The 15,594-nt window shown below is 49.0% G+C and overlaps 1 protein-coding gene across 1 annotated transcript in view; it reads right to left on the reverse strand.

Moving 5' to 3' along the window:
* TMTC1 (transmembrane O-mannosyltransferase targeting cadherins 1) overlaps positions 1-15,135 on the reverse strand; it is a 178,622-nt gene extending 163,487 nt beyond the window's left edge. The window contains exon 1 of the mRNA XM_054167616.1: positions 14,740-15,135. Within this exon, the coding sequence (XP_054023591.1) occupies positions 14,740-15,059 (320 nt within the window). The 5' untranslated portion in view covers positions 15,060-15,135. The remainder of the gene's footprint in view (positions 1-14,739) is intronic.
* Between the last annotated feature and the right edge of the window lie 459 nt (positions 15,136-15,594).

The raw sequence follows: 15,594 nt of genomic DNA on the forward strand, positions 1-15,594 counted from the left end.
ACCAACCAACATTCAAAACAACAAAAAAACCCCACAAAGCCAAAAAAACACCAACCAAACCTTCCACTGAACACCAACATCTGACAGCAAGCATGCCCTCACCATGTCCTTTAAATACCATCTTTGCAGGACCAAGAACACTGAATGTGTGCAGGTTCTACATTCACATCAGTGTTTCTTATTGCTAAAGCTCTTTTTCATAAGAAATGAGGCCACAGGGCAACAAAGGAAACATTATTTTGTCCTGAAACAATCTCAGCAGAATCATTTTAAAGCCTTAGCAGCAGCTGTATTTATTGCACATCACACAAGTGAGCAATTCTGGGGCTCTAAACAGCTCTAATCCAAGTCACAAGACCTTGACAAAGCTCCACCCTCATACACCCAAGGGGGAACTAAATGCAACCTACCATGAAGAGCCGAATTCTCTCCACTGCAGAACAACTTAAGAGCATGGAATCAGGCACGGATGGGTAAATTAAAAAATTTCTTTTCCCTTCTTAGAGATTCAGTCTTGTCTTTGTTTACTGGGAGCATTATTAGAGTCATGTAGTAATTCTATACAGTATACAGCTCAGCAAAGAAAGTAAAGCAGAGATAGCAATCTCAAATGAAGTAAGAAGTGGTGTTTCTCCAACAGTGTTTTTGAACAGAAGCTCTGGCAGGCAGCAACTGTAGTCTGGTGGGACAGGGTATGTTTAGGTATTTCCATATCTAAACTGGCCTATGACTGGGGAAAATATTTAACTTTTTATGTTGCCAGCCCCAAAGACACCAATACTACCCTCACTTCTAATTTGCAGCATCGTGTGGGAAGAAATACCTTAGCTGCTTCTGCACGAAGGTTGTAACATGCCTGAGACACATGTTATGGCCTAAGCAGCATACATCTGGAGAACAGATGCTTTGGGCTGGCTAGGCTTTTGGGAGCTGACTGCTCACCAAACCAGCCAGGCTTGCAAATACTTTCCTAAAGGCTTGGTGCAGAATATGGGGAGTGACAATGGTCCTAGGAATGGAGACACTTGAAAGAAGAGACTCCATTTAAGACATGGTCTTTCCTCAGGAAGAACCCTCTGCAAAACACTCAGAGTAGGCTTTTGCATTACTTCAACACCTCTTCGGGAAATCTCAGCATGAGACAGGTTGCCTCATGAGGGCAAAGAAGGTTGTACTGAAACATCTCCAAAGACTCTTAGGCCAACAGCAATCTTTGCATTCAAGCACTGCTATATAGGATCATAGGATCAATAAGGTTGAAAACAACCATTAAGTAGGAGAAAAATTAGAGAGGCAAAGGCCCAGCTGGAACTGAAGCTGAACACCTCTGTGAGAGACAACAAAAAGCATTGTTACAAATATATCAACACTAAAAAGAAGGGCAAGAAGAACCTGCACTCCTTACTGGACCTGGAGGGGAACACTGTGACTGAAGATGAGGCAAAGGCTGAGGTCCTGAACACCTTCTTTGCCTCAATGTTTAACAGCAAGGCAGGAGGAGTTCAGGACCAGTGGCCTCCTGAGCTGGGTGATGGGGTCAGGGAGCAGTGTGATGCCCTGGAAATCCATGAGGAATTGGTTGGGGACCTGCTGAGCCACTTGGACACTCACAAGTCCATGGGACCGGATGGGATCCATCCTAGGGTGCTGAGAGAGCTGGCAGATGAGCTGCCAAGCCGCTCTCCATCATTTTCCTCCAGTCCTGGCTCACTGGAGAGGTCCCAGATGACTGAAACTGGCCAATGTGGTGCCCACCCACAAGAAGGGACGGATGGAGGAACCCGGAAACTACAGGCCAGTCAGCCTGACCTCAGTGCCAGGGAAAGTGATGGAGCAGATTATCCTGGGGGCAATAACTGCACCTGAAGGATGGCCAAGGGCTCAGGCCCAGCCAGCATGGATTTAGGAAGGGCAGGTCCTGCCTCTCCAACCTGATCTCCTTCTATGATCAGGTGACTGCCTGGTGGACGTGGGGAGGCCTGTGGATGTGGTCTACCTGGACTTCAGCAAGGCCTTTGACACCGTCCCCCACAGCAAACTGCTGGCTAAGCTGTCAGCTCATGGCTTGGACAGCAACACTCTGAGCTGGGTTAGGAACTGGCTGGAGGCTGAGCCCAGAGCGGTGGTGAATGGTGCCACAGCCAGCTGGCAGCCAGGCACCAGTGGTGTGCCCCAGGGATCAGTGCTGGGCCCCATCCTCTTTAACGTCTTCATTGATGATATGGATGAGGGGATTGAGTCAGTCATCAGCAAGTTTGCAGATGACACCAAGCTGGGAGCAGATGTTGGTCAGTTAGAGGGTGGAAAGGCTCTGCAGAGGGACCTCGACCGACTGGACAGATGGGCAGAGTCCAACAGGATGGCATTTAACAAATCCAAGTGCCGGGTGCTGCACTTTGGCCACAGCAACCCCATGCAGAGCTACAGGCTGGGGTCAGAGTGGCTGAGAGCTGCCAAACAGAGAAGGACCTGGGGGTGCTGATTGACAGCCACCTAAACATGAGCCAGCAGTGTGTCCAGGTGGCCAAGAGGGCCAGTGGCATCCTGGCCTGCATTAGGAACAGTGTGGCCAGCAGGAGCAGGGAAGTCATTGTGCCCCTGTACTCTGCATTGGTTGGCCACACCTTGAGTCCTGTGTCCAGTTCTGGGCCCCTCAGTTTAGGAAGGACATTGAGACACTTGAACGTGTCCAGAGAAGGGCAACAAGGCTGGGGAGAGACCTTGAGCACAGCCCTGTGAGGAGAGGCTGAGGGAGCTGGGGTTGTTTAGCCTGGAGAAGAGGAGGCTCAGGGGTGACCTCATTGCCCCCTACAACTACCTGAAAGGTGGTTGTAGACAGGAAGGGGTTGGTCTCTTCTCCCAAGCACCCAGCTCCAGAACAAGAGGACACAGTCTCAAGCTGCACCAGGGGAGGTTTAGACTCGAGGCGAGGAGAAAGTTCTTCAGTGAGAGTCATTCGTCATTGGGATGTGCTGCCCAGGGAGGTGGTGGAGTCACCGTCCCTGGAGGTGTTCAAGAGGGGATTGGATGTGGCACTTGGTGCCATGGTCTAGTCATGAGGTCTGTGGTGACAGGTTGGACTTGATGATCTTTGAGGTCTCTTCCAACCTTGGTGATACTGTGGTACTGTGACCTCAAAGATCATCAAGTCCAACCTGTCACCCAAGATTTCATGACTACTAGACCATGGTTTCCAGTCCAATCCCTTTTTGAACACCTTCAGGGACAGTGACTCCACCACCTCCCAGGGCAGCACATTCCAATGGCCAATTGCTCTCAGTGAAGAACTTTCTCCTCACCTCCAGCATAATCCTCCCATGGTGCAGCTTGAGACTGTGTCCTCTGAGGTCTCCCCTGAGCCTCCTCTTCTCCAGGCTAAGCAACCCCAGCTCCCTCAGCCTCTCCTCATAGGGCTGTGCTCCAGACCCCTCCCCAGCTCTGTTGCCCTTCTCTGGACGCCTTCCAGCATCTTAACATCTTTCCTAAACTGAGGGGCCCAGAACTGGACACAGTACTCAAGGTGTGGCCTAACCAGTGCAGAGTACAAGGGCACAATCACTTCCTTGCTCCTGCTGGCCACACTATTCCTAATGCAGGCCAAGATGACATTGGCCTTCTTGGCCACCTGGGCACACTGCTGGCTCATGTTTAGGTGGCTGTCAATCAGCACCCCCAGGTCCCTCTCTGCCTGGCTGCTGTCCAGCCACTCTGACTTCAGCAGCACCTGGCACTTGGACTTGTTGAATGCCATCCTGTTGGACTCTGCCCATCTGTCCAGCCTGGCAAGGTCCCTCTGCAGAGCTCTCCTACCCTCTAACAGATCAACACCTGCTCCCAACTTGGTGTCATCTGCGAATTTACTGATGATGGACTCAATCCCCTCATCCAGATCATCAATAAAGATATTGCACAGGATGGGGCATGTGTATGCTTCAGCATATGCCCCAATACAGAAATTCCTTGGGTTTATTTAGGTTATTGGCTGTTTTCCAGGCAAGTATTTTGCCTTGCCACCTGAAGCAGCATTTCCATTTCCCACTGCCCACTCTAGGAAAAGCAATTACATAGCTAGTCTCTTTGGAAAAAAAGACTTTCAGAGGCACCACTTGAAGATTCACTGCACAGAGCTTGTAAAAGAGCTCTCCCAAAGAAAACAAATCACTTTTACTCTTAAAAGAATAAGCAACATCTATCAGTATCCTCAGTCGACCACTTGCCTTACCTCTCCTCCGCACAGCCGCTTTGTTTTAAGAATGGCATTTGTAGAGCATGGACTGTGCACCATGCTATCCCAAAGCCATAGACACTCACTCTTCCTCTAGATAAGTAATCATGCAGGATCACATCTCCTTGGGTAAGACATTTCCCCTACAAGGGCCTAGAAATAAAGTGGTTTTCAGTGACTCCATCCTCACAGGCCCAGAGGATGAAGGTCTACACCACTGATGTGAGAGCTCACAGACAAATCCCACACATACCCAGTTACAGTGTATAACCACTAGCATCCCCAGGCCTTTTACAATTTGCATGCACAAAGACTCATTCAAGCTTTTTTAAAGGCCTCTTATGACTTAATATTGTAAACTCTAATTGGAGAGTTTCTCTTTTTATAGACTTTGTTATTGAACTAAACAAGAGCTGTCCAGGGATAATCTGTTTTATTATTTTCAAAAGACTAACAAAACCCACAACATGTTATGAAATAGAAAATGCACAGGATAATAATGGCAATTTGTCATAACAACTGACACTTAAAGGAAAATCTCAGAGCATTTCCCATCTCACACTCCCCCAGGGCATTATACTGGAAGACTCACGTGCAGATTTACAGAACTTAATCTAACACGCAAGAATGGTTTAAGTTTCCTGAGATCTTCCTCTCCTTGTGGAATTGTGCAATAAATACAGAAAACTTCATGAAAACTAGTGCCTGATTTCAGTGAGCAGTGGAATCTCCTTACAAGCTCCACAGATGCACCTACAGCATACCAAGAGCACTTGCACTCCTAAAATGGTGCAGCTTCATCGGTGGCAGTAATGGTTAAAGCTGTGTGGAAACAGCTCAAAGATTAATGAAAAAGCTGCAGTAGCTAAAAAAAAAAGACCCATTTGCAGCACTGTTCATGCAATGGCCAGAACAAGCAGGGCAGAGTTCCCATCACAGTGCAGCAGCACTTCGTGCTGGTTTGTGCCAAAAAATCTTTTCATAGTACAGTAAAATGCCTCAGAATTAAATGGACGATAAGGATGGAAATGGTTTGTAATTGAATTACTATAAGAGGGACAGGTGGGAAGAGAGAGGCTATATCAATTCCCAAGCTATAGAAATTCCTTCAGAGCACAACAGTCATCAGAAGAGCAGTAGTTAAATGTTGACATTCAAAGCAGGTTACTGCTTTCCAGCATAGTTAGGAAAAGAAAACAGAAATCACAAGTAGACTGCTAAGCAGCAGCACTTTAGAAGCAGCAAATACACCAGGGCAGAAATTTGTAGTGAAAACTTAGAAACCATGGTTTGATGATCATTCCTGTGTTTAGAATACAAAAAGCATCATTCACACATATTAGTTTTCTCTACAAAAAGCCCTGGAAAATTAAATTTTCAAAGGGCTAGACCACAGCAATTCACAAACTGACAAACCAGGTCATTTTACCTAGACTTAAAAGACTTTGCCTTAAAATAATTCGAGTAGTATTTCAGCAAGAGCGCTGAAGGAAACAAACATCTCACAAAACTCCTCAGCAGCCATCAAGCACTCCTCTTCAGAGTGCATAGAAAGGGATGGATGTGATCAAGAACCAAGCTAGGAGAGTCATCAGACTCATCAGGAACTGAAAACGATGCTAACCAATCTAGTTTGCAGTTACCAGGAAAGCAGTATTTCAAACTGGATAAAAGAGTTTTCCACCAAATCTGAAATGTCTGGTAATCTTTCTGCTCAAGCTGCAGACCATGAAGGAAGTGCCATTTTAATTTATACAGAAGCAAGGGAAAAACAAGTAAAGTGAGTGACAAAAGAACTGCCTTTTTCCCACCATCCCCCACCCCCTTTCTGTCTCTAAGCCTGAGAGAAGAAAAATGAGAAAGCCCAGGAAAGCAGTCAGAAACAGGAAGTAAATACAGAGAAATGCCTTTAGCAAACCAGCAGCAGCCAGAGCATTTTATTTTTATGGACCGAGGTGCTTCTGTGGGGAAGAAGAGTGGTCAGAAGCTGAGCCTTTTACGTAAAAGATGACTGAAAAACATTAAGGGTGACATTGGTACAACAGAACCTTCATCTTGGACTGCAGGAGGGCAAACTTCAGCCGCTTTAAGAAGCTCTTTTGCAAAGTTCCCTGGGTACCAACCCTCAAGAACCGAGGGGTCCAGGAGGGTTGGAGCTGCTTCAAGCAGGAGCTCTTGAAGGCACAGGAACTGGCGGTTCCCATGTGCCGAAAGATGAGCCCAGGGGAAGGCTCTGGGCCTGGATGAGCAAGCAGCTCCTGGAGGATTGAAGGGGGAAAAAGAGGCTGTGTCACCTTTGGAAGGAGGGGAAGGCTTCTCCAGGTATGTTCAAGGAAGTCGTTAGATTATGTATGGAAAAAATTAGAGAGGCAAAGGCCCAGCTGGAACTGAAGCTGAACACCTCTGTGAGAGACAACAAAAAGCATTGTTACAAATATATCAACACTAAAAAGAAGGGCAAGAAGAACCTGCACTCCTTACTGGACCTGGAGGGGAACACTGTGACTGAAGATGAGGCAAAGGCTGAGGTCCTGAACACCTTCTTTGCCTCAATGTTTAACAGCAAGGCAGGAGGAGTTCAGGACCAGTGGCCTCCTGAGCTGGGTGATGGGGTCAGGGAGCAGTGTGATGCCCTGGAAATCCATGAGGAATTGGTTGGGGACCTGCTGAGCCACTTGGACACTCACAAGTCCATGGGACCGGATGGGATCCACCCTAGGGTGCTGAGAGAGCTGGCAGATGAGCTGCCAAGCCGCTCTCCATCATTTTCCTCCAGTCCTGGCTCACTGGAGAGGTCCCAGATGACTGAAACTGGCCAAGGTGGTCCCCATCCACAAGAAGGGACAGATGGAGGAACCTGGAAACTCCAGGCCTGGCAGCCTGACCTCAGTGACAGGGAAAGTGATGGAGCAGATTATCCTGGGGGCAATAACTGCACCTGAAGGATGGCCAAGGGCTCAGGCCTAGCCAGCATGGATTTAGGAAGGGCAGGTCCTGCCTGACCAACCTGATCTCCTTCTATGATCAGGTGACTGCCTGGTGGACGTGGGGAGGCCTGTGGATGTGGTCTGCCTGGACTTCAGCAAGGCCTTTGACACCGTCCCCCACAGCAAACTCCTGGCTAAGCTGTCAGCTCATGGCTTGGACAGCAACACTCTGTGCTGGGTTAGGAACTGGCTGGAGGCTGAGCCCAGAGAGTGGTGGTGAATGGTGCCACAGCCAGCTGGCAGCCAGGCACCAGTGGCGTCCCCCAGGGATCAGTGCTGGGCCCCACCCTCTTTGACATCTTCATTGATGATCTTGATGAGGGGGTTGAGTCCATCATCAGCACATTTGCAGATGACACCAAATTGGTCGACCAACTGGACAGAGTCCAACAGGATGGCATTTAACAAATCCAAGTGCCAGGTGCTGCACTTTGGCCACAGCAACCCCAGGCAGAGCTACAGGCTGGGGTCAGAGTGGCTGAGAGCTCCCAAACAGAGAAGGACCTGGGGGTGCTGATTGACAGCTGCCTAATCATGAGCCAGCAGTGTGCCCAGGTGGCCAAGAGGGCCAATGGCATCCTGGCCTGCATTAGGAACAGTGTGGCCAGCAGGAGCAGGGAAGTCATTGTGCCCCTGTACTCTGCATTGGTTGGCCACACCTTGAGTCCTGTGTCCAGTTCTGGGCCTCTCAGTTTAGCAGGGACATTAAGACACTTGAACGTGTCCAGAGAAGGGCAACAAGGCTGGGGAGGGGCCTTGAGCACAGCCCTGTGAGGAGAGGCTGAGGGAGCTGGGGTTGTTTAGCCTGGAGAAGCGGAGGCTCAGGGGTGACCTCATTGCTCTCTACAACTACCTGAAAGGTGGTTGTAACCAGGAAGGGGTTGCCTCTTCTCTCTAGCAACCAGTACCGGAACAAGAGGACACAGTCTCAAGCTGTGCCAGGGTAAGTTTAGGCTGGAGGTGAGGATAAAGTTCTTCACTGAGAGAGTTGTTCGCCATTGGGATGTGCTGCCCAGGGAGGTGGTGGAGTCACTGTCCCTGGAGGTGTTCAAGAGGGGATTGGACGTGGGACTTGGTGCCATGGTCTAGTCATGAGGTCTGTGGTGACAGGTTGGACTCGATCTTTGAGGTCTCTTCCCACCTTGGTGATACTGTGAAGCGGAGTAGGATGCTGAAAGAGAGAAAATCCATAGGAATTGGTAGGTGCTAAAAAGAGACAAAACACAACTGAAGCAAGGAGTGACTGGACTGATCTCATCCAAATCTTTAAGCACACTCTGCCTGGATCTTTCAGTGAACTCTTCCCCTCATAATAATAGGCTTTTAATTCAAAAGATAGATTCTTACCGTGTACTAAGCACTGAGAAACTGCTGTGATTAGGCAGAAGTCCTACATGTTTTATACACACCTCTCCACCTGGGAAAGATCCTCACCTCTGGGCTTGGCTGTGTGGCAGCACAGACCCCAGCCAGGTCTATGGCCTCTTCCTCCCTAGCCCTCCCTAGGAGTCCTGTCCTCCTTCCAGTGACTGCAAGCAACCCTGACAATCTCTAGAGAAACACAGCTGAAACCCACAGCCAGAACCATCAGATACCTGCTATGAAAATTATGTTCCAGACAGGGAGAGGAGAGGACTTCTGTGCACCTGGAACAAGCTTTGGAAACACACAGCCTGAATTGGCAGCCAGGCACTCTGCTCTCACAAGAAAAGCCTATATGACTATAAACTGGTCCATATATTCTAACTGGCCCAGTAAAAGCAATTGCTTCCCTTCACAGGCTCCACCTTGCTCAATATGGCCACACCAGAACGACAGAGTTTCATGGCAGGTCTCGCCATACCAGTTTGGAGACTAATTGCTACAGCTAGAGTAAAATAAACTAAGCTGTACAGGAAAAATACTGACACACTCTTAACCACAGTGATATTGCCCTAACACAGACATACAGAGCGAAGAAAATACTTGTGCACTGTGTATTTAACCTGACACATTATAGCTCCACTATATTACCCTGCGCTGTCAAAAGGTAACAGCATTAAATCAAACCCAAATAAAATCTACGGTCTTTTTTACTTCCCAGGACTGTCTTTGGTTTTTTAAGCTTCCTATCCTTGAAACTTATGCCACTGGTACAGCTGAAAAAACAGAAAGATCAGCTGTAAGCAACTAGATAAAGCAGAAAGCTGGCAATGAACTACTGAATTCTCCCTTTGACTAGGTATTTACATCAAACACAAGCTCATAGCCACTTAAGGCTTTAATCTGAAGTGTGACAGTTTAGCATGTCATGAAGACATGAGTAGTCTTACACTAGGCTCTCAGTGCCTACACAGAATACTGAACCAAGCGTCCCATTTACTTCCTAGACATGTATGTACTCAAGCCATCACTGGTTAGAAGCCTCAGTAAGCAGACCTGGAGGGCCATCTGTTGTACAGTGCTGCTGAGCAAAGGACTGGACTTTTTAATTTAACTCTGTCTCCATTTTCCACAGCCAGATGACCAGGATGGCTCTGCACACAAATTCTGTTTATGCCTTCTCTGGTGGCAGAACTGCGTTCCTCATTACACCCTGTCTGCCTCAGCCCCCCTCCTCCTGGCCCACCAGAGTCACCCAGGAGCAGCTGGAGTGAACACTCTTACACCCTTTCCACAGAGCCAAGCACATTTCCAGTGAACAGTCACTTCCACCTCCTTTGAGGAAAACCGGGTTATCTCCTGTGCTTCTCTGCCCAGCATCATCCTCCTGTTGTAGGGTGCTCCAAACCCCCTTCCCCCACCTCCACCTGCGGAGTTCCTTTCCCCCTGAGGGCTTGGGCAGGGAAAGGTCAAAGGCCTCTTCCTCCCACCGGCAGCTAAAGTCCCTCACCTGTATTCACTCGTGGGGCAGCCCGCGTTGGGATCTGGAATAGTGATCGGCTGGGATCTTCAGGCCCAGGATATATTGGCACTGGACACATTGTCTGGTCAAATCTTAGAGTGAACAGAAAAGTGGTCTCGGATGCGTTTTGCATTCACCAGACTCGCGGCGAAAGTGTAAAGTTTTGCCTGCAGCACCCGGACCTGGCTTCTCGTCCGGCCTGCGTCCCCTGGGTTCCTGCTCCCTACCTCCTGCTGGAGCGATCCTGCCTGCCGTAACCTGCGGCTGTTGGCTGGGAACGCGCCAGCAGTGCGGCTGCTCTTGCGCCGCTGGGGCAGTGCTGTCCCACAGGATCTGTCTCATGCGAGCCGTGTCGGGATTTACTTTAACGGGTCCCTCTTCTTTGGATTTATGCCGTAGGATCCACAAATTAGATAATAAAGCGTGCAGTTCTGGAGGCTGCCGCCAAGGAGAGATTCAGGGACCATCTCCAAATTCTTACTCCGCTTTCGTGAGTCAAATCCAGCACCCTCGGCTTTTCCCCAGGGTCCTGGCTTTCCTCTGATTTTACAAGTGGGATAAAGCTATTTTGCAGCTTAGCCTTATCCATTTTCTTAATTCTCTACATTGAACTAAAGCTGCCATAAGCATCCTTGTAGAATTCCTGACCAAACAGAACCTGTAAATAAAACCTAACTAGTCTTGTACATAATTTTGGGGTGGGGTTTTCAAGGAAAATAAAGATGATTGTATTTTTATCATTCCCATCTCATTAAGTATTCCCAATCAAAACACCTCCTGAGTCTCTCTCATAGCTACATGGCTTGGCCTTTTACTTTTCACCCATGGGATGTCACTTGAAGCATGTCCCTCACAAGCCTTGGCAGTGCCCTGCATCCCACTACCAAAGCAACTGAGCAGCTGGGCTTTCACTTCTTGAATACCCATAAAACCAGATGACTGATTTCTAATTAACAGTCTTTAGATCTGGGCATCAGGGGTTTTCAACTGACACCTTCAGGCTATGTCTGCCATTTGCACAAATCTCCATAACCTGTTTACTTCTGGGCTGGGAAAAAAACAACAACAAAACAAACCAAAACAACTATCTAAATGAGAACATGGCAGACAAGAGGAGAAAGAGGGAGAGAGACAGCACTGAGGATTGCACCTTCTGCTTCAATAGCTAAAATATATTTCTGCAAAACTAGTGGAACCAAGGAATAACAAGTGCTACTGAGGGAATGACTCACTAACCTTCTGTCATTGGAGACAAGGTGTAACACAGCACCCAGTTTAAATACTAAATTCTGAGTGAACTACAGAACTAGCAGGGTGGGTTTTTTCTTTTCTAACCCCCTTCAACGCTCCCTGCATCTTAACATTTTATAAGGAAGATGCCAAGAAATAGTATATCCCGAGTCCAAAAAGCCACACTCTTTAGGAAGAAGTATAATGGATCACTTCTTGGAGGAGAAAGTAACTGCAGGTAAACACTCTTGAGTGACAGCAACTGGGTAAAAGAGCACAAAGTAAGATTTTCTTCCTAAGGACTATGCAAAACCATTGCCTAACATATCAGCTCCTGGGCAGATGAGAAGTTGGGCTAGATCTGTCACCTAACAGTTACCCACATGTAAGAGGAACATCTCTGAACCACCTAGTTTTGACACTCCTTTACTGAAAAGTAAATCTGCATGCAGGCTTTTCTTTCCCTCCTGATGTTAACCAACACCAAACTGCAGCAGTTCTTTGGATATTTTAAGTTTTGATTGATGGTTTTAGTAACACATCCTGCTCATATTTTCCTCTGTTCATTCATACTGACAGATCCACTGTGAATAATGTCAAATGCTCCAGAGCATTAGTCTACAGGAACAAGGAACAGAACTTAAGGTTTCCAATTTGTCAGGGACAGTGACCTACTGTTACAAAATTTCAGTAATCTCTGCTTATGATTTTTCTGACAGGTGGGTGATAATTTTTTTTTAACTGAGAATTTCAGGAGTATGTAGCATATATGAAGGATAAGTTCAACCATGGGATCACGAGTCCTTCCTCTCAATTTCACAGCCAAAAAGGACAGAAAAGAAACTGAGACAAAGTTTCTGTAGATAACATTTTCAGCCCATATCTGTTCTGTTCATGTAGTTTGGAGATCTCCCAGATACTTAACTTCAGGACTTGTTCAAATTTGCACAAGAAGAAATCAAATAAGCACATAAAAAGATTAAAGTTTAAGGATACCAGAATACTTTGGTCCCCCCCTTCCCTTCCTCAGCAAGATCCAGAAAAGCACATCCAACTTTCAAACACATCCTAATTGAATACAGTAAATTCTAATGAAAGTATTAAACAACATTAATTTCCATTCTCTTAAAAGTCCATTTCTGTAGAGCATTTTATAAGCACCAGGGTAAATATTTTTTCCTTCTGCAGGAGGACAGAGCAAAACCAGCTCCTGCTGGGCAAGGCAGGGGCAGAGGGCTCAGGCAGGCAGAGTATGGCACCACAGACTCAGCAGCATTTGACAGCAGCTCCCAGCAGCCTCTTAGAAAGTGCCATGTCTGAAGGATACACTCTACCCAGACCTTAATGTCTTCCTCTGACACCTGGCTGGCAGAAACAAAGTGGGAAAAATGTGGAAACTGGAGGGCAGGAAGGATATCTGGGACATGGTGGAAAATAATCCTCATCTGCAGCCAGGGAAGATAAATGATTGCTTCCCTATTCCAAATGCAATGCCCAGTGACTCTGCCTTTGACCCTGTGTCTTAGCTATGTGGTTACTACAAGCACTCTAGGATGAAATGATGTTCACAAAATTAGTCCAAGGAATTTACAAAAAAACTAGACTGAGGCATCTTTTTTTTGTTTAACATACATATCCTTCAAGGAGCAAAGGGAAAATCCAGTTCAGAGTCATGACATAAATGCATTTAGTTTCCATTCAGCTATTAAAGTTTAACATTCTTTTGCTAATTAGCATGATGTAACATCAGACCTACGACTTGATCTAGGAGGCCATGTCCAGCACCGGTACCACACGCACAGTGGTCAACGGCGACACGAGCAGCTTTGCTTACCTCTCCAATGACCCCCAGACATGCTGCTGGAGGAATGGATTCCTCAGACTGCTCCCCAAACTGCAATAGCTTGGCTGGACACCTGATGGAGAAAACACTGTGCACACAAAGCCAGCTCAACGCATGGGTGCCTACATCCCCCTTCACTCTACAGAAACCTGCCAAGAGGCCCCTCAAGGAGAGGGAAAATGCTGTCCTAAATGGTTCACTTTACAAGGGTCTTGTGCTGTTCAGCTTTGCTTTACCAGGGAGACATCACCCTGTGCTCATCCCACCCCACTTCTCCAGCTAGCTGATACCAATGGCTTTCGGCTCCAAGCCCACCCTTACAACCCAAGGGTGGCAAGTGCTCCACGACACTGCCAAAGTGATGCTGCATTCCCCCAAAACTGCTCTTGCCTCAGAAATTTGCAACGGTCATGTAGTTCATCAAATGTTATTTATAAATCAGGTGTTTTAATGAATAATTAGCTATCAGAGTCAACCAGGCTCCAGTACCACCTCCTCCTGGCATACTTACCACTGTCTATATAGTTTGCTCCTTATGCCTGTCATGGATTTACAATGAGGATCTACTGATCACCTACAAACATGACTCTAGCACTGAACATCACCCAGCCACACTAGTTCTTCAGCAGAGTTCCCTGCAAACATCCATATAATTTGTAAATACTAAAATATTCACCATGATTGACAGTTCATCAGAATAAATTTAAAAGAGAAGTTAAGACAAACTGTACAAATTGTAACTCAGATGGTCTGCTACAAATTACCCGCCTTGAAGAATCAGAGGGGCATCTGGGTTTTCCTTCTATAATTTAGCGATGGTAACTGTCAGTTACTTTGGAACTGCTCAACTTTTCTTTATTCCTGTGAAACCGAAACCTTCCTCAACAACTCTGCCCAGCACACAAGGAACATGTGAAGCAGGCGAAGCAGGCAGGGAACTCCGTGACTGACATGAGACACTTGCAGCTGCCAGAGTGGCTGCAAGCATCAGCGTGGTACATTTGAGGGAGACCCCTTTGCTTTGCTGTAAAAAGAAAGGCAGGGATGACTACAAGGCTGCTTCAAAACAGCACCGAGGAAGTTTCTGGCATCATCGCTCAATTGCGGAGAAAAATCAGTGGAAACTAAAAGGAGGAACCCAAAGATAATCCAATCGCAGTCAAGAGCTTTCCGAAACGCTCCCTTTTATCCCCCGACAGCTCGGGGAAGCGACGCAACCTGTTCCCAAACCGCGAAGAAAGCGGGTTCTTGCCGGGAGAGCGGCAGCCACCCCCGCAACGGCATATCATCCTTCTTCTCCGCTTGATTTCCACCCAGCCTTGGGGCCACCACAGCGGCAACAGGCGGATGTAGTCCCCCCGCCCACGCCGGGGCGCGCCCCGTCCCATACAGCCGCGGGCAGAAATGCTGAATCACGAAGACGCCGGACCGGAGGCGTCGGTACGAGAAGTGTCCCTGACCTCGCAACGAGGGGCTGGACGCGTCCCTCAGCTTGGCTGGCCCGGGCAACGGCTCCGCGAAAGCGGCTGCCAGCGACGCCACCAGGTCCGCTGCGGCGCCGGCCACTTACTTGAAGGTGAGGACGCAGAGGGGCCGGTAGGACTTGTGGCTCGTGTTCTCGGCCATCCGCTTGCCCCAGAAGTCGTTGGCGAAGGCGGCCGCCACTGGGGTTGCCGCCCGCACATCGGGGTTGTTCACGATGGCCCAGACGTCGTCGTGCACGAACTCGCCCCACAAGGAATTGCGGTAGCAGAGGGCAGACAGCACCGCCAACACCAGCACAGCCAACGCCAGCACTGCCGCCCCGCCGCGCCGCCCGCCCGCCGCCGGGTAGGGGGGCGGCGCGGCTCGGTCCCGGCTGCGGGAGCCCAGTGTACAGCCTATCACCATGTCGCGGGGCGCCGCGCCGGCTGTCCCGGCCCCGGGTCCGCCGCCGCGTCGGTACGGGAAGGCGGCGGCGCCCGCATGGTGCAGAGCGGGCAGCAAGACCGCCGCTGGCCACTTGCGCTCTGCTGAGGTAAAGCTTGCTCGGTTGCAAATAAACTGCGGCCGCCTCCCCACGCCATCCCTCCTCCCCCTCTTCCTCCTCCTCCTCCCCCCTCCCCCTTCCGTGCACGCATGCTCCTTGCCGCGCTGTCACCCTGCCGCCACCTCAGCTTGCTGGCGGGGTGGGCTCTGCCCGAGGTGGCCCCCCCGCTACAGCGGGGAGGGAGCCGCGCAGCTCCCACGCGAGCCTGTGCTGCCCGCGGGAGGGGTGCGCTGCGCGTCTGAGGTCGGAACCCTGGTGCGGCGGGTCGCCCCTGTCACTCGCAGGAGAAAGCTGCAAGGCTGGCTTAGTGCCGGGGCCTCCTCATCCGTCCCGCCACGGGCAACCCCCTCCAGAGCTAGTCATGCTTGCCCTTAGGCGATGCTCACCGCGGGGGTA

The sequence above is a fragment of the Dryobates pubescens genome, chromosome 15, assembly GCF_014839835.1.
Source record: "Dryobates pubescens isolate bDryPub1 chromosome 15, bDryPub1.pri, whole genome shotgun sequence".
NCBI classification, from domain to species: domain Eukaryota; kingdom Metazoa; phylum Chordata; class Aves; order Piciformes; family Picidae; genus Dryobates; species Dryobates pubescens.